Genomic DNA, 26,722 nt, shown 5'->3' with positions numbered 1-26,722 from the left:
ATGTCAAAAGATGCATTTTCAAAACCTCTTCATAAATGGCTAAAAATTGGGCCATTTAGTTTTTCAGCTACTAGGAAATAAAACCCAAGTTGACATAACCTGAGTTTTTTTTTCTCAGACATTTGGTAATTTTGGTGTCCTAATGTATTAATTAACTTGGAGTATGTTGATAATGACAATAAGATATACAGCAGTTATAGTAATAGAATACACTGAACAACCTTGAGCAAAACCAAGCAAGGTACTACTGTTCTGTTTAGCTTGGCCTACAAATTTTCTTGAATTTTAAATTTTACTTATTTCCTAATTTTAAGAAAATCTCTTATATTCAGCCATGCTGGTCTTGAACTTTCTACATAGCAGAGGGTGACCTTGAGCTTCTGACTCCCCCACCCTGAGTCCCAAGCACTAGGATTACAGGTATGTGCCATCACTTCTGGTTCTTTTATATATTAGCTTTGGGTGTTCCAGGCAAGTGCTCTACCACTGCACTACATCTCCAGTCCCCTGACTCTTTCTTTTAAAAATGTTTTTAGAAGGCATCAAATGATCAGATGAAATGATTATTTCACTTCTAAAGACCAAATCAACTCCTGCTGTTTTTATAATAGAAAGGTCCATCTGTTGAAGATGTAAATGCTCACGGACACGTGGCTCACACACAGCTCCAATGGCTTATTTACTCTTTATAACGTAATAACTAGGTTGTCCACACGGCTAACAAAGAGCTGCTCACTGAATGGTAGGAGGATTCACTTGATCTGTTTAAGGAGAGCTGAGGTCACAGAAAGTGTGTCTTACCCCTAAGGCCTGGAATCTCCACTTACCACAAGCTAGACCTCATTTCTACTAAGAGAAGCAAGACTGTCTGCGGAGCACCGGAGTGCAACAGACAGAACGGCTCGAATTAAATTCCAGACGCTCGGCTGGACTGGACCGTCTCCTCTGGTTAACTGACAATTGCAAATTGTCAATTCATTTTCTGTATTGATTGAATTATTATTACATACATGTATCAGCCTTGTTTGGCTCTTCACTCAAAACTGAAGCTTGATATGTGCTGATTTTGAAGTAGATTTAAATTTTGATAACTTGATAATTTTAACCTGAGAATTTTAAAATGACATTCTAGTGGTTGTGTTTACTACCTTTGGAATATCATTGTGAAATGAAAGACCAAAGCATGAAGTAAGATCTCAGCAGAGGAATGATAGTGGGTCAGGTCAGAACACCCTGGAAACAGAATTTTCCAAGTAGGACAACACGAAGCCTTTCTCTTCTCTCTCTTTGTAAAAGAGTCCTAATACAACAGTAACTAAATAAAAACTGTACCTAACCCCCAGCAGCACTATTGTTTTTGAGACTTCCAGAAATCCAGAAATATCTCCGCGAAAGTTTGCCACAGTTTGTCTCTCAGACATAAACCTCCTGGAGCTGCTTCACCCTGAAGAGCATCCACTACAATGGACAAAACTTTCTACAGTTGGATTTCTTCGTTATAAGTCCAAGATTAAAATCATTAAGGCAGTACAATAATAGAGTTCTTTCCAAAAGAACAGACCAATTCCCACATGAAGAGCATCTTGTGGGAAGAGGCCCTGAACTCAAAGAGATCCACCTGTTTCTGCCTCCCAAGTGCTGGGTTTAAAAGCATGTACCACCACTGCCCAGCATCAATTTGAATACTTAATGAAAAACTTAACTGTCATCTACTTGGCAATATTGTCTACGCAACTGCAAAGATTACTATTCAGTTCCAAATACCAAACTTGATGCAAAGTTACATATTGACCCATATAAGTATCTTATATAGAAACGCTTACCACATGCTAATATGTATCAGAAAATTAAAGTAAAAAAAAAATCTCTTGTGACTAGGGACTAAAGGTCTCAGGGACCGAACTGACTCTTCAGTCAGAAGTGAGGAGGTGATTTCAGACTGGCAAAGATGCTGTTCTAGTTTGCTTCTCTGATGCTGTGACAGAGGTGGACCCAAGAAATCTGGATAATTTGATAACAGGAACCTGGAGACAGGAACTGAAGCAGAGACCCTGGGGGAACGCTACTTGGCTTGCCTTGTTATATAAGGATCACCTGCGAAGCAGGTACCACCCACCCTGGGCTCAGTCAGACAAGAAGATTTCCTCACAGACCAACACACAACTGAGCTTTTGTCCTCTCAGATGACTCTAGTTTGTGTCAAATTGATTAAAAAATATGTTCACCAGTACAGATGCTACTAAACTCAGCTTTATTTTGCTAGAAGCAGTACTACATGTAATTCCAATTCAAAATCCAAGCAGCAGCAGCATGACTATTTAAGATAGGGTCTTACTGTGTAGCCCTGGCTGGTCGGGAACTTGCTACACAGATCAAACTCACATAGTCTCTCTGCCTCTGCCTCTGCCTCTGCCTCTGCCTCTGCCTCTGCCTCTGCCTCTGCCTCTGCCTCTGCCTCTGCCTCTGCCTCTGCCTCTGCCTCTGCCTCTGCCTCTGCCTCTGCCTCTGCCTCTGCCTCTGCCTCTGCCTCTGCCTCTGCCTCTGCCTCCTGAGTTCTGGAACTAAAGGGTTGAGCCATCTCACTTGGCTGAAAGCATCATTTGCAGCAGGAACTACTCAGGGAATCCTGCCATTACTATAAGGCTTGTAATTTGTTTTTAACTCAAGGAATAAGGAGTATTTCAGACTTCTCCACACTGTCTGTTTGCAAGCAAGACTGGTTTAGAGTCCCTGTCTGGAGTGACACTCATCTAGGGACAGAAATCTTTACTTATTTTGAGAAGCAAAAGCTGTGGCTAACATGAGAATCATGAAAATACTGCCCCAATTTTTAAAAGTTTATTTATTTTTATTTTATTTGCATTGGTGTTTTGCAGTGGGTGCAGGATCCCCTGGAACTGGAATTGCAGACATTTGTGTTCTGTAGAATATTATTTTCATCAGACAAAAATGGGCTTCATTTGTTTATGCTGCAGAATATTACTTTAACTGTGTAAAGTGTGTTACTTTTGTTTATGCTGCATTTGTGTCATGCTGTATCCATGTGCTCTGAATTATGTAAAGACATACTGCATTTGTTTCACCTTTCCTGCCTATGGCATCTGTTTGGACTAATACAGTGCTGAATAGCCAATAGCTAGTCAGGAAAAAGGATAAGCAGGGCTGTAAAGCAGAGAGAATAAATAGGAGAGAGAAAATTGAGAAGAAAGAACCAGAGAAGAGGCCAGGTGGTGATGGCACACACCATTAATCTTAGCACTCGGGAGGCAGAAGCAAGCGGATCTCTGTGAGTTCAAGGCCAACCTGGTCTACAAGAGCTAGTTCCAGGACAGGCTCCAAAGCTACAGAGAAACCCTGTCTAGGAAAACAAAACAAAACAAAAAAGAAACAAACAAAAACAACAACAGCAACAACAACTAAAAAAAAAAAAAAAAGAACCAGAGAAGAGAGGAGAGAACAAGGGAGACACCAGACAAACTGACATGTGAAGCAGTGAAAGATATACAGAAGAAAAGCAAGTAAAAAGCCCTAAGGCAGAAAGTAGAGATAGAGAAACAGGATAATTTAAGTTAAAAGAGCTAGCCAGAAATGATTCTAAGTTAAGTTGACTATTCACAACTAATAAGTCTCTGTGTCATGATTTGCGACTTGGTTGGTGGCCTAAAAGAAAAAGCCTGCTTTGTTTTTGAGCTGCCATGTGGGTGCTGGGAACTGAACCTGGGTCCTCTGGAAGAGCAGTCAGTGCTCTTAAACACTGAGCCATCTCTCCAGCCCTACTCCACACACCCCCAAATTTTAATAACTGTTTCACTGGTGTTATTCTGAGCCTTTTTGTCTTGATGCTTTTACAAACCATAGGAAGCCAGGATATTGCTTTTCAAGAATGTATGATGCTCTCTATAATAAGTATCCCACATGTACCCTACCTTGGAGCCAACAGGAAGAACCATGAGCACCTTCCTTCCATTGTGGAAAAACTGAAATTCTTCAGTGTGGACAGACCATAAAACTCCAGTGTACTTTTATTTTTGGATACAAACATTTAAAGCATTACTATGATAACACTGAAAACATTCTGAAAACTAAATCCCCCCCCCCAAAAAAAATACCAGGAATGACCATCCCCATTTCCACAAATGCTTTGTGAGCTGCTTTGGGAATTGACAAAAGTAAGGCCAGGAAGTTTGTTTGTAATCAGGGTTGTAAAGATTCCAAAAGGAATATGCATTGAGAGCTCTCAGATGAGACATGAATGAGCTATATAAGTGTCCTGGGCAGGGACGAGTCAGAGTGGGAATTAAAGGAAAGCCATACATTGCACAAATTAATGTCTGCTTGTCACATGCAACAGAAGTGGCAATGGAATGGCTTTAGCAATTAAACTTATAATTCAGTGAAATTGAGTCCATTTTAAATAATTACCAAAAGCACATACAATGAATTATTTTTTATTAAAATGTAAGATGGGTTTTTATGAATTTTAATAGTGGGGAGTGATGGGTTAGATAATAAAAATATGTAGGGTAGAGAATAAGACACTTACATTTTGAAAAAGCTGTCAGTACTTGGGCAACCTAGGGCTAGATGCTTAGTGTGGTTTGCTGATGTGGGATGTCCTTCTATATATGTGTTGCTTTTATTGGTTAATGAATAATGCTATTTTGGCTAATGGCTTAGCAGAGTAAAGCCAGGTGGGAAATCTGAATAGAGATATAAAGAGAAAGTAGGCAGAGTCAAGGAGATGCAATGTAGCTGCCTAAGGAGAAAGATGTCAAAACATGACCTTGTAAGCCACAGTCATGTGGCAATACATAGATTAATAGAAATGGGTTAATTTAATATATAAGAGCTAGCTAGGAATGTCTGAATCATTGGCCAAACAGTGTTGCAATTAATATAGTTTCTGTGTGAATATTCAAGTCTGGGAGGCCGGGAAGCGAAAGTAGAGTCTCTGTTCACAAATGGCACTCAACGTGGGGCATTTTTCCCTATGCAATGTTCCCCATAAACTCATATATTTGAACACTTGGCCCCCGCTGGTGGCACTGTTTGGGATGTGAAAGCTCAAGACGAGCACTGAGGTTTTGTAGTTCAGCCTCACTTCCTGTCCACACTATGCTCCCTGGTTGCCCATGCAAGTGACCACTCTGCCTTTCTGCCACAATAGACTGTACCCTCCTAGAACCAAAAGCCAAACCACATCCTTTCTTAAGAAGTTCCACCAGGTGTCGTGTTGCAGCAACGTGTACAGTAGCTAACAGTGCTTCAACTTCACCAGTCCTCTACTTTCTCAGATAAAATGATGACAATAATGGCAGAGCTCACAGTAGTGGTATGACATGTGAAGGAATCTTTTACAGTGCTTGACGCACTATGCAAATGTAAATTAAATCAACTGCTCCCATCTTTTCTCTCCCTTCTTTTCCAAATCCTGAGAACAATAAAGGCTCTCCCGTTGATTTATGCACCTGCATGCCTGGAGCACAGAATTTCTGGATTCTCAGAGCAGACCTCAACAGTCAGAGCAGACCTCAACAGTCAGAGCTGGAGGCAAGAATCCCAGGGGATTCTTGACACCTGTCATCTTTCCCCTGAGGAACACTATTGCCAAACACTGAAAAAAATGCATCAGGTATATACTGAATTATTTTCCAATGAGAATGACAAAGAGGAATAGATTTTTGCAAATGTCTACTTAAAAGAGAGAGAGAGAGAGAGAGAGAGAGAGAGAGAGAGAGAGAGAGAGAGAGGTAACTAGTTAAAAACGCTTGACTTCTGATGATAGTGTGTTAATTTTTAATTCAGGGTCTTGCTCAATAGCCCAGACTGGCATCAAACTCATGACTATTCCTCTGTTTAGTCTTTCCTGTGCCTGCATTACAGGTGTGAGGTATCACATCCAGCCTCACCAGAAGTGCCATTTCTTCTCTTTTTTTAACCTTTTACAACTCCGATGTCCAGATAAACTGTATAGAAAGATGTCAAGAGTTAAACACAATAGGCACCAGCGAGAAAAGGACCCCTTGTACCTGCAGAGCCCTGACAAACAAATGCTGTTTTTCTGGTGTTTTAAGTTTTTTTTTCTTTTTTTTTAGATTTTATTTATTAGTTTATGTTTATGAGTGCTTATCTGCATTTGTGTTTGTGCATCACACTCATGCAGTGCCCATGGAGGCCAGAGGAGGACACTGAATTCTTTGGAACAGGATTTACAGATGATTATAAGTCACCGTGTGGATGTTTGGAATTGAACATGGGTTCTCTGAAAGAGCAACCTGGTGCAGGAAATCTGTCTATATTCTGTCAATTATATTTTAAATAAATGCTGGTTGGCCAGTAGCCAGGCAGGAATTATAGGTGGGACAATCAGACAGGAAGTATAGGTGGGGCGAAGAGAACAGGAGAATTCTGGGAAGAGGGAAGCTTCCTCCGCAGTCCTGTCTAGACATCAAAGAAGCAGGATGTGACCTACCCCACTGAAAAGGGTAGTGAGCCATGTGGCTAACATATACTAGAATAATAGGCTAATATAAGTTATAAGAGTTAATAAGAAGCCTGAGCTAATGGGCCAAACAGTTTATCATTAATATCGACCTCTGTGTAATTTCTTTGGGGCTTACTGGCTGTGGGACCTGGTGGGAAGAAAGAAACCATTCAGGACAGAAACCCCAACAAGCAGGCCCTCATGTTACAACAACCCGCACTCCTAAGTGCTAAGTCATCTTCTCATGCCCTTCAAATGTTTGTTGTTGCTCTGTGAAGATGGCATCTTTATATTGGCCTTCAACTCCCTTGTCAGTCTCCTGAGTGTTGGGATCTACAAGCATACATAATGATTCCTGTCAGACCATTTCTTTTTTGAGCAGCCATAGAGCCAACTACCTGTAATCCCAGACCTTGAGAGGTAGAGGCAAAATTCTCAAGACACTGAGACTATCCTTCACTACTCAGAGAGTCAGAAGCCAGTCTGTCTCAAAAACACCTAAAATAATAATAATAGCTTCTATCTTGACTCTAGCTGGTGAGGATTTAGAAATGTTACTAAACATTTTGGCCACGCAAAGTATTTGAATGTCTAAGTCATAGCCTTTGTAAAGCATAACTCAGAAATTCAAAGCCTTTCTAAGTACTAAATACTATCTTTTGTATATACAACATATATGTGTTTTCATGTGACTGTGAGCCCATGAACGTTCATGGGTAGAGGTCAGAAAACAGTCTTTGGTGTCTGTCCTCATCTCCCACTATGAGTCTCTCTTGTTCACAGGGTGTGCTGGGATAGCTGGCTTGCAAGTTTCCAGGGATTTTTCTGTCTCCTCCACCAATTTCATCAGAGAACTGGGACTGCAGACACTTACTACTTTGTCTAGCTTGATTTACAAGGGTTCTGATGATCCAAACTTAAGGCCCATAATCTACCCACTAAACCATCTTCCCAGCTCCTCCACCCTAAAATACTATTTTAAGAAGTTCTACTCATTTATTTTGACCCAAAACATAAATGTAACCTTTGTAATTTGGGCACAAGTCTGACACACCACACCTATTTTACGCCTGCCTTCCCAGTAAAAGGGGCAGTCACTGACCCACACCCAGTGTATCCACTGAGTCCCTGAAGCTCTTATCTGTTCACTGATGATCCCTGGGTTAACACACATGTAAATGCATGGTTTTCTCTCTGTGTTGAGAAGAAGATGCCCTGACTTCCTCCTAGGGGCACTTGTTTTTGCCTTAGTTTTTAGCACAAGGAGGGTTTGGGCAGTTGTGTCTACACACATGGAGAGTAATGGGTTCACAAAGATGAAGCTCTAATTTTCATCTTAGAAACAAGCTTGTTCTACATTTGCTAATGTTTTCAGGAAAGCCAATGAGCTACTAATGTCTGTCATTTGAGGTAAAGAAGAGACCAACCAGTGCTTGGCAGAAAGCAATTGCTTTGGAAACCTCCCCCAAACATTTTTAAATGTTTGAAAATATTTGTTATTTTTTGCCAAGCATATATCCTTAAAACTTCAAAGTCAAATTTTCTAATCTGTTTAAATGGTTTCCAAATCTTTCAAAGTCAAATACCTTGCAGTTTCAAAGGTAGGTATTTGTTAAAAATCCAAAAATTTAACTCCTAAAAAATTAAAGAACTTAATGGTGTCATTTAAGACAAATTTGTAAAATGATTGCCACACTTGATTTTAAACCAATTTCTTATTTGACAAGAGTGCCCACAGATGAGCGTTGCTCCTTGAGAGATTTCTCCAAATAAATATTTCAATGCTAGAAATTATTAAAATCACATTTTAAATACATCACATGCTCTGACCTGCACTAGGGAGTTGAGCTACATTTTCAAAACTCATCAAAATACTTGAACACTTCTTAACAATTAAGTGGTTAACAAATAATTCAATGATAGAAAATTTCCTTAACTTCATAAAATAAGTTATATTTAGTATTATTCACATGGTACTTTAAAAATTCACATTTGTGTTCCTTTTCTAAATCAAATAATCACATTTTAATTTCTAGAGACAATGTACAAAGAAAGAGAACACACAATGAAAACATGTTAAGAGAAATATACCTACCTTTGAAACGGCAAGGCCTTTGACCTTGAAAGATTTGGAAACCATTTAAACAGATTATAGTGTCTGACTCTTAGGATTACATAGAAGCTAGAATATGGTTTTGTCTAACTATCCAAAACTGACACATATGTTCACCAATAATACTCCTCTAACTTCCATAAGCAGGCTCAGCTGAGGCATTAGAGGGCTCTGAGCAATGTCTTCTGAAAAAATCTAGTATTTCCAGAGAAGCTTGTACATCTAAAGCATTCACTGGGGAAACAGTAGAAATGCCACAGACACATGGATGCTTTTGCATTCTCCAGCATGTAAATATCAGAAAGATGGCACTTCCCACTTACTCAGGGGCACGACTTAGTTGCTTTTTGGTTCTAAGTTACAGCCCCAGTGACATCAAAGGCTACAACCACTCTTCCTTTAGGCTAGCTCCTCGCGTTTTTCTGAGGTCATTTGTCTAAAATGTCCAGGATCCATTTGGTTTCTTTTACTATTTTCAGAGCACCATAAGTAGACACATAGGGAAATCTGTAAGCTCACCTCTGTTCTCTTTTTGTGAGGCATGGAATCCACATGCACAGAGGAGGAGGCTGTGGCGTTGTGCATAAACACCCACTGTTTGACAGTAGAACGAGACCCTCCTCAATGTAACCCATGTTATGAAGAAATACATCTTATTGGTTTAAGTTTTCTAGAAGGATTTACTGGCAGAATTCCTCTGCTTCCAAGTGTAATCTTCATCAGTAATCCTTGGTTTATTCTAACATATCAAGCTCCAAATATTTATGAGTCTTCAATATTATAAATCACTTGGCTGTTGCTGCAACTGTAATACCCCATGCCTGTGACTGCCTTTATTTTACACTCTCACTATTAAATTGTCAAATCATTGTACATAGGACTACATCTGGTTGAGTTATAGTGACCACCAGAGTGCCCACTATGTTGTATATATATTATATTTGAGAACAATATATGTACTATAGAAAGATGTGGCGATAAATATGTTAAGCAAATTTTGAATACATTTTAAATATATAATAATATATAATAATTGTATATTATAGTATATTATATTAAATATATAATAATATATTATATTAAATATATAATAATAAATGCAATTTAATATATTTTAAACTTTATTTTAAAAATTGTTCTCCAGGGGCAGCAAGAGGGCTCAGTGGGTTAAAGTACTTCTCCCCGGGGCCTAATGACCTGAATTTCATCTCTGATATCTACATGGTATTAGTGAGAACAGATTCCTGCAAGTTGTCCTCTGACATTCACACGTGTACCATGTATATACAAACCACACAATAAATAACAAAAATTTTAAAACTACTTATTATGTTTGTACGTTCTTTTTCCAGATTTAAGGAAATCATTATTGTAGGTACCTCGACTGCTCTTTAAATGACTGCTTTCTGGACTGTTTCTCCACACATGACCTTGCTCATGCGCAGCTGCCGGCTTTGGGGGTGCCAGTCTGTCCCAAGCTGCTCCTAGGCTCACCCATAAGTGAGAGCTGCAGAGGCCGTGTTACACAAAACCATGAGCACAGCAAGCTGTGGAGTCAGGTGTGTTTGCACGGACCACCAGCTCACTTCTGAGAGGGTTTGGGTAGCATTTTTTTTTGTCTCTCTATACTCTTTTGACTTTTCTCCCCCAAAAATACTTTGAAGGAAAGCACCAGAGTGAGTGGGTTTTTAAGAGCAAACTTTCAATTCCAAAAAGAACTTCCTAAAGTGTTCTAAGAGAAAGGGTCTTCAAGGAATGGCATTTACCTTGCTCAGACTGTGTTGTTCTCAGCCCCAGAACACAGTATTTACTTATCAGGCATGAGTTCATTTCACATGGTGAACAAAATCATTCTAGGAAAACTACTTAAGCCCATGGGGAAATACAAGGAAATCAATATTTTAAAAGCATTTTCTCCAGCAGTTCAATTGTGTGAAGTGTGATGATCCTATTAAAGATTGTGCTGGTCACAAACTAACAGTCTGATTTTAACTGTAGTAATAACCCCCCACTACATTTTATTCATTGCTGATAATACATAAAAAGAAAAATGTAAGCATTTCTAGTAGTTTTAAATGAACAAGCGGGTGGTAAATCTTACATATTTACATGGCTATATTAGTTTGTAAGAGTTCTCTAGAAAATTGTAGTAACTTATACAAATACTCAGAAAAAAATATGAAAACATTCACTTTCAACAGTTAGCTTTTTAATAAGAGACATTAACAGCCTGTTACTTAAGAAAAACAGCACCAAAGACAGGGACCGTTCATTACATTGTAAGGTTTGTCAGTCGCTTAAGACATTTAGGTACCAATGCAAGGGATGAAAATACAGCATACATATACATTATGCCAAGCACAAAGACCACACATGAACGAAGAACGGTTAAGGTACAATCCATTCACATTGGCTTATTACAAAAACGTAGTGATTCAGTTAACAAGCACAGGTTATAATTCATTTATTCCTTTTGTTATTACAACACAAGATTTCCCAGAACATGAATAAAAGCTAGGGATATATTCATACTTTTTTCTAAAATATTTTAATAATGATTTTATATACTCCTTTTATTTTCCTTTAAAATAAAAAGATTTAATGGCACTCATCCATGCGTATGCATATACAGTCCCTTAATTTCCTAACTGAATGAGCAGGGTCTATAGGAATTAATGTTACTCATGAAAGAATACTAATCTAATCTGTTATAAGAGGTATTCTGAAATTTGGCTAATATGTAGCAATACTGAAAGAGGCAAAAAAATTATATATATATACCTGGTTTTGATAACAAAACTTCAGATCCCCTGAGTCCTTTTAATATAAAAGACTAATTGAAAAAATAAATATTCTTCATATAATAACAGAAATCCAGGCACTCTCATGATATATATTTTACACATGCAAATAAATAGGTTTGTAAAGATTCTGGCATAAACATTTATTGAGACTTTTTTAAAACTTCATTTTCAAATTATCAAAATATATAGTTATTACAGTTCTCCACTAGTGCAAAGACTAAAATTTCTCGATTAGCTGCTTTTGGAATAGGCGTGTAGTAAACAACGAGGATTTCCGCCACCCCCCCTTACGTTCTGTAGTCTCAGGTGCTGTCTGGACCGATTATTTTTATGAGGTTGAAAAGCTGCCTGTACAGAGGACTTAATGGACATCCAGGTTTCTCCCTTAGGATATGAGTGATGTACAAGCATGTCCCTGGAATACAGGGTCAGATGTATTCCAATACAATACACAGACGTAGGTGGCTTCCATGGTGGACACTTTCAGGAGGTATCAAATGGAAGGTTATGCGGACCTCACACTGAACACTGTAGTTCTAATATTCTATTTCTGCCCTACCCTTTAGACACGCTGCTCTGTGTTCATTAAACAGAGCAGGCACTAGCAAAGTTTTCTGAGAAATGGCCTGATAGTAAATACTTCAGGCACTGTGATCCATACAGTCCACTCTGCCACTGTGACAGCAAGGAAAAAAATCATGTAACTGAGCACCAAGAAAATATACCCAAACAGGCAGTGCACTGACCCCTGATGGAAATTCGACCTCAAAATTATTACAGTTAGTTATTTCAGAGTCCATCACAAGGCAGAGACACAGGAAGAAGTTTAAAACTTGTGCACCAAAGTCATGCTTCGTGGGAAAACAGCACCACTGGGCTCAAAAACAAAGCCACTACAAGGCCATCAGGGGCTAGATTTCCCCTTAATTTGAACAAAAATGGCTCAGTTTGTGAGTTTAGTTATAAATAGATTACTGTCTCAAATTACCTTTTTATCTGAAAGGAAATATTCATTTACTCATGATCTAAAAAACAAAGGTGATAAAATGCTAATTTTTGTATATTTGTGCATTAATTATACTTCAATCAGATATTTGAAAAATATTAGAGAAAAGAAACCATTAATTAGCACTATCTTTGAGTTCTGTCTATGACTCAAAAAAATGGAAAATTAAAATATTCCTAAACCATAATTAGTCCACACAGTGGAAAAATGAATATTCATAATAAATTACTACATGAGTCATACTTCTCTATGATGTTTCTAACAAGCCATGAACAATTTATGTAAGCAAATGCCTTTGTCTTTACTATCTTCACAATTCTAAACCAATCGACTTAACAGCAAGGAAACACATTTTAAAACAATGTTATTTGACTTGGAATCAGTTATTGGATAGTGACAGACAAAAGCCACATACAGTCATAACAAGTCAAACAAGACACAGCCTTAATCTGCCATTATTACAAGTAAAGGGTTAACATTATGCACATGTCCAATTAATCAGAGATGCAATGAAGGAAAGCATTTCAATTAGTTCAAAATTCACATAGAAAGTAAATACATATAAAACCATTACATACACGTATGTAATTACAGTACTTGAATGAATTCCTACTGAAATTGTTGACTTTAATATACATGCCAGGACAGTCGATGGTCCACTGTTAGAAGCAGTAATCAGCTATGAGATAGCATGTGAATTTTCCTACTTACAAAGAGGAAACTCACATAAAAGGGACACGGCAATAAGACTACGATTGCTATCGTACCGATTTCCATGGTCCCCGATACCAGGACACATCACCAGGGCAGGCGTGTACATGACAATGCATCATGCTTGGTGGCTTGGGAAGTTCACAGTTCTGTTCCTGTGCCATTTGGCCATTGGGAAACTGGCATATGACGAATCTTGATTTTATTCCTCCTCCACATGTTTGTGTGCACTGGAAATAAGAACAGGAAAGTTTAGACCCAATAAACATCAAAGAGAATATTATATTTCTTCCATCATCTTCTGAGACAAGGTCTCTTATAATTCAGGCTGATCTGGGATTCCCTCTGTGACTATGTAGGGTGACCTTGAACTCCTGACCCTCCTTCCCCCACTTACAGGTGTACAACACACTCAGTTTTTGTGGTCCTGGGGGTCACATTCACAGTTTCATGCACACTGGGTGAGCATTCTGGCAACTAAAGTTTATATTTATTTATCCAACATTTAAATATTATCTGCAATGCTAGAGCTTAAAGTATTTTTTAAAGGAACGTGAAACATTTTAGTTGCCAGCTAAAGTATCCCTTTGGAGAATGATTTTTCAAATTCCTTTTGAAGAGAAATTGTGTACTAGTCATTCTAAAAAAGGAAAAAAAACTAATTCCAAAAGTGTTGTGGGATATTCTTATACTCTTTTACACTATGTGAGGATATGTCATTGTGATTTGTTTAATAAAAGGCTAAATGGGTAAGATTTGGGGGGCAGAGAGTATGCTGGGAGGAAGAAGCTGGAGTCACCAGCCATGTACAGAGGAAGCAGGAAAGCAGCATGGGCAGAACAGAGTAAAGCTAATAAAGCCAAGAGTCAGAAAGCTCATTAATAGAAACGGGTTAACTTATAAGAGCTAGTTTGAAACAAGCCTAAGCTATCAGTCAAGATTTCAAAATTTATAAGAAGTCTCTTTGTGGTTATTTGGGAGCTGGCTGGCAGGACAGAAAATTATGCCTACAGAAAAGCATTAAACAAGCCTTTTCTTTTTCTTCCCATCTAAAACATGGGGGTGAGGGAGCTGTTAATAGTCAGAGTTAACATTTCGATTACCTTTACACTGATGGTGCCTAAGAGTGCTTGGGCCTTAAAAAATGCTTAATAATTCACAACTACTTGGTTTAAAGGAATGAGCCAAATGAGTGGCATGCAATAGAATAGAGCATGGTACAAACATCAACTTGGTTTTCTGTTCCTATATCAATCTAACTTCTTGAGAAGTTTAAATGACTGTATATTCATTTTTTGAAAGACAGTGGTAGCATACACACATATTGGCCAGCACATCCGATTTTGTTGAATAACACCCTGCACACTCTCTCGGGAATGTTCTCTGGAAACACCAGAGTGCTTCTTGCAAAAGGACTTTTAAAAATCCACACAAGATAGTGAGATTAAATGATCCCACAGCAGGAAGCATGGTACTTTTGTCATTCAAAGATGACATGGGGGGGACAGCACGACTTACTTCTCCCCAGTCCCCAAAATTCCATTGTGGACAGGGTCCGGAGCCACAGTGATTTGACTCTGGGGGCTTAGAGGCCACATCACAGTAAGAAGCACTGTGCCCATCTTCATCCTGGCAGACCACAGCCCGGCGCTGAAGGCCTCCTGCACAGCTTCGGGAGCACTGACGAGGACAGAACAGAAATACACAGGGCACACTCACTCCACCCAGTGAGGAAGGTGCTTGACACAAAGCAAGGTCAGAGGTCAAATCGCCCACGTGGGGCCACAATTTCAATCAAGAAATCTGTCAAAAACACTCGACTTTTTACAAAGGGCTTCATTAGAATTTTTTTTTTCTTTTGATGAAAGCTTGGCATGGTAGTGCATGAGTTTAATCCCAGCACTCAGGCAGAGGTAAAGGCAGAGGCATGCCGATCTCTGTGAGGTCCAGGCCATCCTGGTCTACAGAGTGAGACCCTGTCTTAAGAAAAAGATAAATAAAAATTGTTGATGAAAAGGAGATCTTTCAAATTTGCATTAAAAAAATGATCCTTCACTCTCAAAATAGATGCTAAGTGAAAAGAAATTGACGGTTTATGGTCTCACTGGGAAGACATTTTAGAATAGACACCGAGTTGTCACTGGCTCTTCATTCCTGTCTACCCCTCAGTCTCTTCTGAAAGGAACACTCAGGACCCCCACACTCTCAGGACCGGCACTAGCCTCCTGACTGCTGCCTCAGCAAGGCTCTGTTTCTCCCCAGCATCCAGTCTTACCTATCACAAGCTTTGCCCTCTTTTGTATGATATGGACTCTAATCAAGAGGCTTTCAAGTGGGTTCCTCGGTAATCAGTGTGGTTAGTGATTACCCCGGGGGCTTGTACTATGCATCAAAATGCTTTCGGCCTTTGAAGAACTGAGCTATTGATCTTCAGATAACACGTTAAAAACATTTGATGTCATTACACACATATCTGGGAAAGGACTGCAATAGGATTCAGTTACAAAATTAGTATAACTCAATAAAGACAGCTTACTGCTCCCCACGGGCCTGTTCTCCACTGGTTTCCTCTGATTGACAGGTGGACCCCCTGGTTTTGATTCTCTTCTGGTTTATGAATTAATGGGTTATTTCTGCCTGGAAACTGGCTTGGCTGCTCGGAGGAGCTGGGGAAGTGGCTGTATGGGGGCGGGCAGGCTGCCAGGCTACATTCTTGTTCAATCACAGGACGAACTTCAGGGTCACAGAAACTCTCATCAACTGGCTGGTGGTAGCTCATGCAGAAAATGCGTCGAGTGGTTTTCCCATGTCCGCAGGAAGCTGAGCACTGATTAGAAAGGCAGCCAGCATTACAATGTAATAACCCGCATTAATATCCAACATTATATTTAAATATTCAGCACCTGCTTTCTCACACGTGTGCTTACCGGTGACCAGTTCCCTGCCTGCCATTCTCCGCAAGGGCTGAAGCAGAGGGTCACTTCAGCAGGCCGGGGCAAGTGGGCACAATGCGACTCATCGGCCATCCCATCCTGGGCATCGCGGCAGCTCACGTAGCGGGCCTGACTGCCCCTTCCGCAGGACACAGAGCACTTTAAAAAGCCAAGTGATAGTGGGATGGGCTTAGTCACACCCCCACTCTTGTTACCTGGAGCCGCTCTGTCCCACAGTACCAAGCTTTCAGGGACAGCATAGAAAAGGAGTAATCTCTCCTGCATCAGACACACATGAGGCAGTAATATTCTCCACTTTAGATAAGGAGTTTTACAAGTCAGATCTAATCACTTGAATGACCATATTATTTAAAGCAATGTTTAATCACATGTGAAAATTAAAGGTTCTGGAAACATTTTGTGTAAAATCATCATTAGATATTATCAAAAAATAACATTGAAAGGCTCTGTAATAGAAGGCATCTGATCCCATAATTTAAAACCTGGGATTAGAGCAAGATGAAATGGCTGATCCATAACAGCTTTCAGTTAAAAAACAAACCAGCATGAAGATGTCTGCAGTTGAGACAAGCGGATAACTGCCTATTACATAGCCACTGCTGATAGCTGTCTGGACCATAGGCCTTATCTTCATTTTACAAACTAGAAAACGCAACCTGAAGGGTCACTCCCCTGCACAGAGACACAGGCTCCCTAAAAGGACAGCCACGATTTTATCATTCCACGACCCAAATCTAAATCCTGTAATTCTTCCATCCTATCAAATACCCAAGAATGAATGCTCACATTAAAGCTGACAAAACTGAGCAACTGCTGCTTTTACATGGGTGAAGCCTCCACAGCAGACATGCGGGGTCACTTACTGGGGTCCAAGATCCATGGCGCCATTGGGCTGCCTTTCCCAGGGGAATGGCGGGTAAGGAGGATGCCCCAATGTTTGGAACAACCAAGCAAGGTGCAACCATACATTCCTGTCAGGGAAAAACAAACCTTATTGAATTCCATCTATCTCTTTAATCTGGCGTATATGAAATTCTGTACAGGGTTTCCTTTTTCAAATTCAGAACGCAACAATTCTGCATGCTGAAAGGTAAATGGATGACCCTAGGTTCTCCCTGGCTGAGACACATACTGCTCGCAAGAGGGGAACCGGGTAGGAAGGCTCCATCCCAATCCTTCTGTCGCCATCCTATCTGACCATTGAAGGAACAGAGTCCTTCAAAACAGTCCTAATGTGGACCGTTCTGATGGATGGTATGGCTGTACAAAGAAAAGTACACTTTTGCAAGTTCATGGGATTCTCACAGACATCATGGTAGAGGGGGAATGTACAAGTTAAAGCAGATAGAGTGGAGCACAGCATGCCCAAACCGAGAAGGATGCGTTCTGTATGCAGAAAGTGTTTCAGGGTGTAAAAGACACCCTTCCATTTCCTGTTTCTGCTCCTGATCCATGAAGAGACCGCCTTTACCTGCCTGTCGCTGGGCCGGCTGGCTTCCTGGCATTCTCTGTCATCTAGCATGGAGCCGACAAGCTCGCTGACACACTTGACAGCGCGCATTTGGTACCCGTGTCCACAGGAGGCTGTGCACTGAAAGGAAACGACAGGTGCCAAAGACAGTTTCCAAGGGTTACAGAAACGCCCACTTTCTTAGTGAACAGAAAAGCTATATATATAACATGTACTCTCAGTAGCTGTTCAGACTAGCACTTGGTATCAGATTTGAGACGAAAAATTAGTAAATCGAATTGACATGCCTATTTATTCAAATCCATTGTACAGGTATCACCTAAACACTGCAGTTAACAAAATGCACTATAATCAATGTATTTTCAAAGCTGCCACCATAAAAATGTTAAAAGAGACCTGCTGTGCTGTTTGTGGAGACAACACAACTTTGGTTATAAAAACCTGCCCGATGTCATATAATATGTTAAGTGAAGTTCCTTATCTATAAGGAAGTATGTGGAAATGAGGGGAGCCTCCCATCAGCCTTGGCAGCCTCCTTGGGACTGAACTCCCCACATTCACTTGCCCTGACCATTGTTCACCTCAGGGCCTCCCAGCAAGACTACCAAACCCAGGAATAGCAATGTTAGCACAGATACTGGACATATTTATACACTCTTGAAGTTGATAAAAGCAAGTGTTTTCAGCATTTTGGGTTAAATTAAATTAAAAAAACAAAGCTGAAATATTAAGCAAGGCAAAACTATCAGCAATGTCAAAATTCTACTGATACAGGACCGCATTTCAGAAAGCACTTTTCAATTATTACTTTACATGTTTGTGTGTATGTGTGTACACAAACACATGCCATCACACATGTATGGACATCAGACAGTCCATTTTCCGTTTCCACCTTTTTAAGAGTTCCAGGGATCAAACTCAAAATATCAATCTTTGGTAGCAAGGGACTTTACCCATTGAGCCATCATCCCAGCTCCTCAGATGTGAACCCACATTTTAAAGAATCTCCTGAGGAGAGGGTGGACTATTACACAACCTTTCTGTCATTCCCTATACAGATGGGCAAAAGCAGAGACGGCCCCGTCATATACTCACAGGACCCCAGGGGCCTACATGCCAAGAAGTGCATGCCCGGAGCTCACAGGGTCTCAGGGTCTCAGGCTTGGTACTGGCATTACAGAAGCCATCGCTCAGGGGGTCGTCACTCAGCTGACACCAAACCTGCCGCTGCTGTATTCCCTTTCCACACGTGGCAGGACACTGGGAAGTCAAAACAGCTGCATCAAAAAGTGACACAAAGATCTGGAATGTCTCCCCCCTAGTCCTCAAGAGCCATTCACTGGATAAACCAGTGGCCTGACATCTGCCACTTAGGCCCTGCTGTGTGATGTTTTGACAGTATTACAACCGCGAAGCTTGCTTTGACTCAGAGGGCAGAGCTAGCCACTAGCTGATCAAAGTTAACCATAGAGGTTTTGGAGGACTGAGGACAGATTGGGAGTAGTAAGGCCATAGAGAGGCCATAGAGAGGGCCTCAGCCCTTTTGGACAGAGGTCACTGGTTGCTTTTCCACCGATTCTCTGATCATTCAGGTTCTTACCCGAATACATGACTCCCCAGTTTTTACTGATAAAAAATAATAAATAAATGTATCAAAGTCCCACTAAAATATCCATTTGTTCTAGCCACAGAACTCCAAAGCTAACCTTTGAGGAAGAAATGCTTGCACTGCTGCTTTTTATGAAGTTGGCTAGAGACTAAATCTCAGTAAACGTCACCGCTGGCCTGATAATTACAAATAGTAGAAGAACTAGGTAGTTTTACTGTTTTAAAAACTGCTTTTATGATAAACACATTTGAATCTTACAGTCTTGGACTGTGAGTTTCCCTAGCAAGACATGACAGCAGTTTTTCTAAGGCACGTGTTTAGTGTTACCTCACTCCACTCACTAGTAACCCAGCTGGGACAAGGAAACTCATTGCAGTTCCCAAGCATCACCCGCGGAAGCACTTGGCACTGTTGGTCATCAAGGCGGTGGCCAAAGCCATTTACACAGGAGGTCTCCCGAGTCTTCTCCCCGCCTCCGCAACTCCGAGAACACTAATTAAAAAACAAAACAAAATCAGTGGCGTTTAGAAACAGGAAAAAAAAATTTAACCAAGATACCCTTTTAGAGAAATAGAAACATTTAACTGGTAAAAAGAGAGGCATTTTTATTTTACCTGGGACCATTCTGAATAATGCCACCTCGCTAAAACACAGCTGCCATGGCACGGCTCTCGGGTCGGGGGCTTGAGCTGGTCGCCACAGTAGTGGTCTTCTACCGGGACAGTCTGCCCTTGATGAATGGAATACTTCATGCAGTGAACGTCGAGGGTCCTGTAGCCTTGGCCACACTGGGATGAGCATTCGCTTTTGCCGGTGATATGCCACCTAGAGAAGATGTTGCTACATTTAGGAGCAGGGCTTATGGATATTGATTTAAAACAGATTCAGGGTCTTGGTTATAATTCAGTTTTTAGAATTATTAAGAGCTTTTAGTTCAATTCCAATGTACCAGGGAACTCAACCTATATTTTTTCACTCTCAAATATTACTTATTGGGTCCTAATTCCAGTGGGTATTACAAAGTTACGCTACATGGACCTAATATTTCAAATCTTGAAACTACGGACTTCCAGATTAGAATTTTTCTGAATTTACTTTACAGACTAAATTATCCCTATTGGACACAAAATTGGAGGCCTACACATGGGTATTTTACTAAAACTATTAATTCAAAAGTCACATGAAATACTGAGCATGAACACAAATTAGCGAGCCAGATGTATTCTAAACGACAAGGCAGAGGACAGATGTTACTGACCGCTGGCTCTGTGGTAGGCACTGTGCAGCACACCTTATCTGATGATGAGTCCATGTAGGGTTAAGCCAGCTCCCCTTAGGGGGCAGGCTTGCCTCGGGCGAAGGTTTACTTATAAATGCCCCTTCCTGCTTCCTGTCCTCCTCGGGAACAGTGGTTCTGTGAGTCTAATTTCCCCATTAAAGCTGTGTATATATTATTTACAATCTGTCTGCATTAATTTACGCCGTTACATTTTTCCATCTCCATTACACACCAGTTCTCTTTACCTGAGTTCACAGTCTGCGTTGCACTTTTCCGTCACAAGCAAGGGCAGCGGTAAGTGGCCACAACTTTGATCGGACACAACTGCACGGTCACTCTTACGAATGCAGACAATTTTCCTCCTATGAAGACCTTAGCCAGAGTGAAATGAAAATTAAAAATTAAAGAGAAGTCTATACAAATAGGTGTTCCATAATCATAAAAACAAGCCTACATGATTCAGGTAGGAAAGCAGAAATGTTAGGTATTATTCCCAGGTCACTAGGACATCAGTGTTGTCAGGAGTTTCTTTTTCTAAGCTGAATCCTCAATGGCTGGGGAGGACTTTGCTCAGTAGGGAGGCCAAAAGGAAGATGGGCCGGATAAGGGGGTAAGTGTAACAGCCGGGATTGGAAGGCAGGGCTGGGGCCAGCATGGATGGTGTGTTATTACTAGATCATTGTCCCCATGGATTACTTCCCCATGGGTACTCCTACAGTGTTATGACAACCTGCATGTCAGGTAACATGACACTTATGTGAACTGACTGGAGGAGAGACGGCCTGTGACAGTTCCAACCAGCGCTCGTTCTTTCTCTCTCCTCCAGAACAGCACTGCCCATGTGGGGCCGACCTTTCAGACTGAACTCAGGAATGAGAAAGCTAATTACAAGAAACCCAAAGATTAGTAGTTCCATAGGCTTTGCAAGACAGGAGAGGCGAGGCCTGGGCATGGGTAAGGGCTATGATTCCCTCTGTATGACAGTGGAATGTGGAAACGTGTCACCATTTATTCGCCAACATTCACGGAATTCACAGCAAGAAGAACGAGCTCTCGTGCGCACTGCAGGCATCAGCTGGTCATTAAGGATCAGAACTAGCCTGCCAGCTATACACACGTGTCGAAAGATGCAAACACTCATAGCAGAGCAGCAGGGAAGAGGGAGGGGGCGGGGTGAGGAAATAGGGATATCCGGTTCTTTCTGTACATCCACTGTTTGCTGGGACTAAAGCTACTCCAAAAGTAAGGTCTGCTGTTGTTTCCGTGGTGTGGATGATCTTAGCTACACAGAGCAGGACACGGCAATGAAGCCCAAAGTTTAGACTGGTCAACAATGTCCTCAGCTCACCCCATGCAGATAGGGCAGCTGTTTCTCTACAGCACAGCCACAGCCAAAGCAACTGGTGCCCAGAGTCAGGGCACCGTGAATCCGCATCATCTTCAGAGTCTGAGCAGTCCGTGACATGATCAAATTTCTGCCTTGTGAATGCTCAACTTTGAACTCCCAGTTAACTAAACACGAACACGTGTTTATCTCAAATCTCTTCTAGGCCCTTTTTAAAATAAATACAAATGGTTTTGTAGAAGCATATATGTAATGGAGCAAAAGAAAAGAAAGGAAACAGAAGAGAAGAGGAAATTGTGAAGACGAAAAGCAAAGGATAAAAGCCATTATCGGAGCCAAGGAGGAAGAAGTCAACCTTGTGAATGTATGAGGGGTGGAAAACAAAGAATAGATTAAAAGTCATATTGGAACGACAGCCACCAGTGGAGCACGTGAGTCACGAATGTCATTTTGTACTTCCTCTACCTATAATAAAACAAAGTGATACTAGCAAAATTAATTTTAATGATGCTCATATTTAAACCTAAGCATATAAAGTCTGATTATTTGAAAATACTAATGTACAAATTATTAAAATATATTTTAATGTCTTCTTCCCTTTTAATCTTTAAGATCCAGTGGGTAGTTCACACATAGAGCACATTGATACGAACTGGCCACACGAGGCTGGTGGCTGCCATACTGGACCGCACGGGGCTATAGAAGAGGAACCCGAAGACACAGCACAGAAAAGCTAGGTCACCCTTGACAGAAATGGGTTGATGAAGGAAGACACTCTCATACGGGGTGACCTCCCAGCTCACTGCACTCTCCGTGACCCCTGGATCCAGTGCAATTCCATCTTCCCCTCATGTGACCATGACCATGGAAGACAGGAGATTTTTCTTTCTTGGTGCGCTGTTCTCCAAGAAAGAATGGTCTTCTCCCACTGATTTGTGGGGAAGTGATTTTAGTTCTTAAATATTAAAAAGCATTAACAGAGAGTTCAGGAAGGCTCAAAACACAAGAATATCAAGGAAACAAACATGACTAGAGCTACCAAACAAGGAGGCCAAAAGACAAGATACTATAAGGTTCTAATTTAAGAGGTTTTGCCTTCAAGCAATACAAACGTTAGGAAAAAAAACTGGTGGGAAAATCATCAAAAAATTTCAAGAATCTATTTCCAAAAAGATTAACATAATTCCCAGGAAAACGACAAGAAAGAACACCACACCAAGGAACCCACGCAGGCAGCCTAGGAAGCCCCAGTGGATGTGCACTGTTGTCAAGGACCAATGCCTGAGGGCCCTGGAAACTGGCAATGCCTTCCTCTGGTCCTTGCGCAGATGTTGACAGAACATAGACAAAACACAGACTGAAGCTCCCTTCGCTATATAGTTACAGTGAGAGACTGCTCCTCTACAGAGGTACCCCTGGAGACTGGTGACCCCCTCTCGTCATGCGCATAGTTAAACATGCTGAGCTTCCTAGTTGCTGCTGCCTCACCAGGCACAGCAAGGCTCCACCCAACCCCAGCTTCTCAGTATGTGTGTCTATGGCTGTCCTGCCTTCATCTCCCTGTTCCCCAGTTGGGTTTCGAGAAGGAAGCCACACAACAGTGCATCCTGTTCTCTCATGTCTTTAGAACCAAAAAACAAGTCATAAAGCTTCAAGAGTGGAAAATGTCCCATGCAAGCACAGGGAAGCACAAGGCAAGCGGAAGAGAAGACCAAAGGGCAAGGCCTTCATGTATCTAAAGAGAAGTCATCTATCTAGAATTCCCACCAGTCAAAGAACTGGGTGAGTGTAAGAACTGAATGGCAATATTTCAAAGATAGTAAGTCCTCACAAATGACCTTCCTTCTCCATACCATACTAAGGTCTGTTTCCCATAATGGTGGAGGTAAGTATAAACGAGGACACATGCTGGTCAATGGTGGCACACGCCTTTAATCCCAGCACTCAGGAGGCAGAGGTAGGCGAATCTCTGTGAGTTTGAGGCCAGCCTGGTATACAAGAGCGAGTTCCAGGACAGGCACCAAAGCTACAGAGAAACCTTGTCTCGAAAAAAAACAAAAAGGGCAGGGGGGGCGACTCAAAAAATTAAGAAAAACTCAAGAGAATTCTCAAAATAAGATTGAAGTGGTACTTAAAGGGGGCATTCACAAAATGAGCGTAAAAGAACATAAATTCATGAGCATAAGATCAAAGAGTAATAATGCAAAAATAAAGAAAAAATATGAAAATTCTAAAATAAAGTGCACAGCTGTTCTAAAATCTTGAGTAATAATTACTTTCGGAATGCAGAAAAACAAGCCACAAGCCACAGGGTTACAGAAAGAATCAAATCATAGTATGTAAATAAAAAAAAAAAAAGAAGTTCCCATCTTTCTGCTTATATAACCTCTCAGAGCTCTTCTTTTCATGGGGAATCTACTGCATTCTAAAATCTTTCCATTCACTACTGCTTGGTTTGGACCCACGTCCGCAGCTACACACCTGTTTACTCAGTGCAGGGCAGCTGGCCCCACATTTTCAAACTCCACTTGTCTTCTGCTAAGTTCATCCAAGGCCTTTTGTCCAAATGACTCCTTGAACTTCCCCAGTGCCCTGGTCAGATTTCTGTCAACTCGACACAAGCTTGAGTCATCTGAGAGAGGGAACCTCAACTGGGAAAATGCCTCCTAAGACTGGCTTATAGCAATCTGTGGAACAGGCACTTGATCACTGATTGAATGGGAGGCCCCAGCCCATGGTGGGTGGTCCCTTTCCTCCCCAAGTTGCTTTTGGTCCACTGTCAAGAGAGGGAGGCAACCCCTTTAACCGGTGAGCACCGCTGCTCCCTTGACATTCGTCAGGTGAGATGACAGGATGATTTTCATCAGCTAGGCCCTTGCCTCTGGCCACCCACCTTTTCTCATCCACATACTGTTCTGAGCCTCCTCCCTCTAATCCACTGCAACCCTTCATATTCCATTCTATATAAACTCTACGCCTCGGTGTCCACACTAAAACTCCTACTGCCTTATCTGAGGAATCTCCTTGAATAGCCATGCCACTGCATTTACATGAAGATACTTACGCGTGGGCTATATGAGAGTACAAAATTTAGCTCTTAATAATAACCGGAGCCGGCCGGGCAATGGTGGTGCACGCCTTTAATCCCAGCACTCGGGAAGCAGAGGCAGGCTGATCTCTGTGAGTTCGAGGCCAGCCTGGTCTACAAGAGCTAGTTTCCAGGACAAGCTCCAAAGCTACTGAGAAACCGTCTCAATAAATAAATAAATAAAGTAACAACCTGAGCCAAAACAGTCCCTCAATAAATATTGCCTGTACTGAACATAGTGTTATATCACAAACCACCCACGAATACAGACTACATATGACTCTACTGTTTCCATCCTCTCCTTTGCTCTCTCTCTTCTTGCTTTGCTCTTTTCCCCTCTGATCCTTTCAGTTTTGCACGCCATGGTACAAATGTTTCTTCTCATGACCAAGCAGGGGAAATAAAATGAATGTTTGACATTACAACAGTAAGAGACAGATGGAGTCTTAAAAACAAACTCTGTGGTGGGGAGCGACTGGGGCGGGGGTTTGGTACTACCCTGGAAAGCTAGAGGCAGAGGAGAAGACAGACAGTGAAGAACCATGAAGACAGCAGCGTTGATGGGAGAGTCAAGAGAGAGCAAGATGGAGGGGGCAGAGAGGGCACTATGCAGGTCTGTACGCTCCATTTATGGAAAGACTCATTAGCCAGCCAGACTTAAGAGGAACCAAATAATACCATCATGCATCAACTTGGGTCTCTTATTTAAGGCCAGGGTACCTTGGCACATTCTGGGACAGTCTTGCCATGGCCCATATGGATCCCAGGAGAACAGGTCACTCCTCTCCTCAATGGGGATGTTGAAGGAATAGCGTACATCAGGGTTGTATAAGTTACCTACACATAGCACCTCAATAAAAATACAGAGGAACACACAATTAATTTATAAAAGACATACTCTTAAGACATTGCTTTTACAGCTAACTATGTTAAGCACTTAACTAGTATTCTAATAAGACCACGACCAAGTCTCGCTGCTGCCTACAGGCCGTTACCTGCAGAACGAGCTCCGCTTCCAGCCGGTCAGTGCTATTAATCCTTTCAATCGAGTTGTTTGATCCACTGTATTCGAAGATAGCTCCCTGGATGTTGATTTCTTTCTTTGCCATACTTACAACAAAATTTCCATTCAGAAGAAAGTTCCCGTGCGTGTCAGATAACGCTGTAAAACAATGTAATGCAGCCCATGAAATGGTAGACCCGGCAAAAAGGATGGAGTTAACGTTCCTCACTTTTAAACTCAACTTCTTTACCCGAATCTAAAGAAAGTAAATACAAAACGATGCTAAGGAAATAAACTACTTTATTGCACCATGGTCTCTAACCTGTGAATAAGAAAACTTCAACAAAGCAGCCAACTATATTAAGACAGATTCTCCCTATGCTGTTGTATTCTAGAACCTCCTCAGAGGCACGAAACAGGAAGGACACAGGCCAGGAGAAGCGGGAGGAACCAGAGCACCCACCAATCAGTCATTAGAGAACATAGGACAGCATTTATGCTTGATTGGGAACAAACGTGTAAAGTCTTAAATGTTCAAGGCCAAATTAAGTAATAAGTGGACACGATGCAAGCTGTCTACTCGCCCTACCTCTGCCCTCCCAACCCTACCCCCTCTCACTCCTCTCTACTGGTCCTTTGGCCTGGTTCATGACTTTTGGGTTGGTTTTGTGGTCTATTCAGCCAGAGCCATCTGTGTGACCACTGAGTTGAGATCAGAACAGTATCTTAAAACACTAGTGGTATTCGCCATACCTCACAGAAATGCCCACAGTCGTTCACAAAGAGGCTCTTGATCGCCGCTGATACATGTGACTGTTTTCAAGATAACATCCCTACCTTCCTTTAGGTTCACAC

General features: G+C 41.3%; 1 protein-coding gene across 1 annotated transcript in view; it reads right to left on the bottom strand.

Moving 5' to 3' along the window:
- Window positions 1–26,722, bottom strand: part of Adamts20 (ADAM metallopeptidase with thrombospondin type 1 motif 20) — a 107,702-nt gene that overhangs the window by 29,771 nt on the left and 51,209 nt on the right. The window contains exons 17-28 of the mRNA XM_050130883.1: window positions 25,860–26,026; window positions 25,585–25,714; window positions 20,677–20,803; window positions 19,767–19,977; window positions 19,480–19,644; window positions 18,639–18,803; window positions 17,544–17,663; window positions 16,936–17,043; window positions 16,046–16,210; window positions 15,655–15,945; window positions 14,637–14,798; window positions 13,175–13,348 (exon numbers count right to left, since the gene is read on the bottom strand). Of these exons, the coding sequence (XP_049986840.1) occupies window positions 13,175–13,348; window positions 14,637–14,798; window positions 15,655–15,945; window positions 16,046–16,210; window positions 16,936–17,043; window positions 17,544–17,663; window positions 18,639–18,803; window positions 19,480–19,644; window positions 19,767–19,977; window positions 20,677–20,803; window positions 25,585–25,714; window positions 25,860–26,026 (1,985 nt within the window). The remainder of the gene's footprint in view (window positions 1–13,174; window positions 13,349–14,636; window positions 14,799–15,654; window positions 15,946–16,045; window positions 16,211–16,935; window positions 17,044–17,543; window positions 17,664–18,638; window positions 18,804–19,479; window positions 19,645–19,766; window positions 19,978–20,676; window positions 20,804–25,584; window positions 25,715–25,859; window positions 26,027–26,722) is intronic.

The sequence above is a fragment of the Alexandromys fortis genome, unplaced genomic scaffold (assembly GCF_014885135.2).
Source record: "Alexandromys fortis isolate MF-2015 unplaced genomic scaffold, M_Fortis_MF-2015_v1.1 scaffold_28, whole genome shotgun sequence".
Lineage (NCBI taxonomy): Eukaryota > Metazoa > Chordata > Mammalia > Rodentia > Cricetidae > Alexandromys > Alexandromys fortis.
This window is presented reverse-complemented; position numbering and strand designations above follow the sequence as displayed.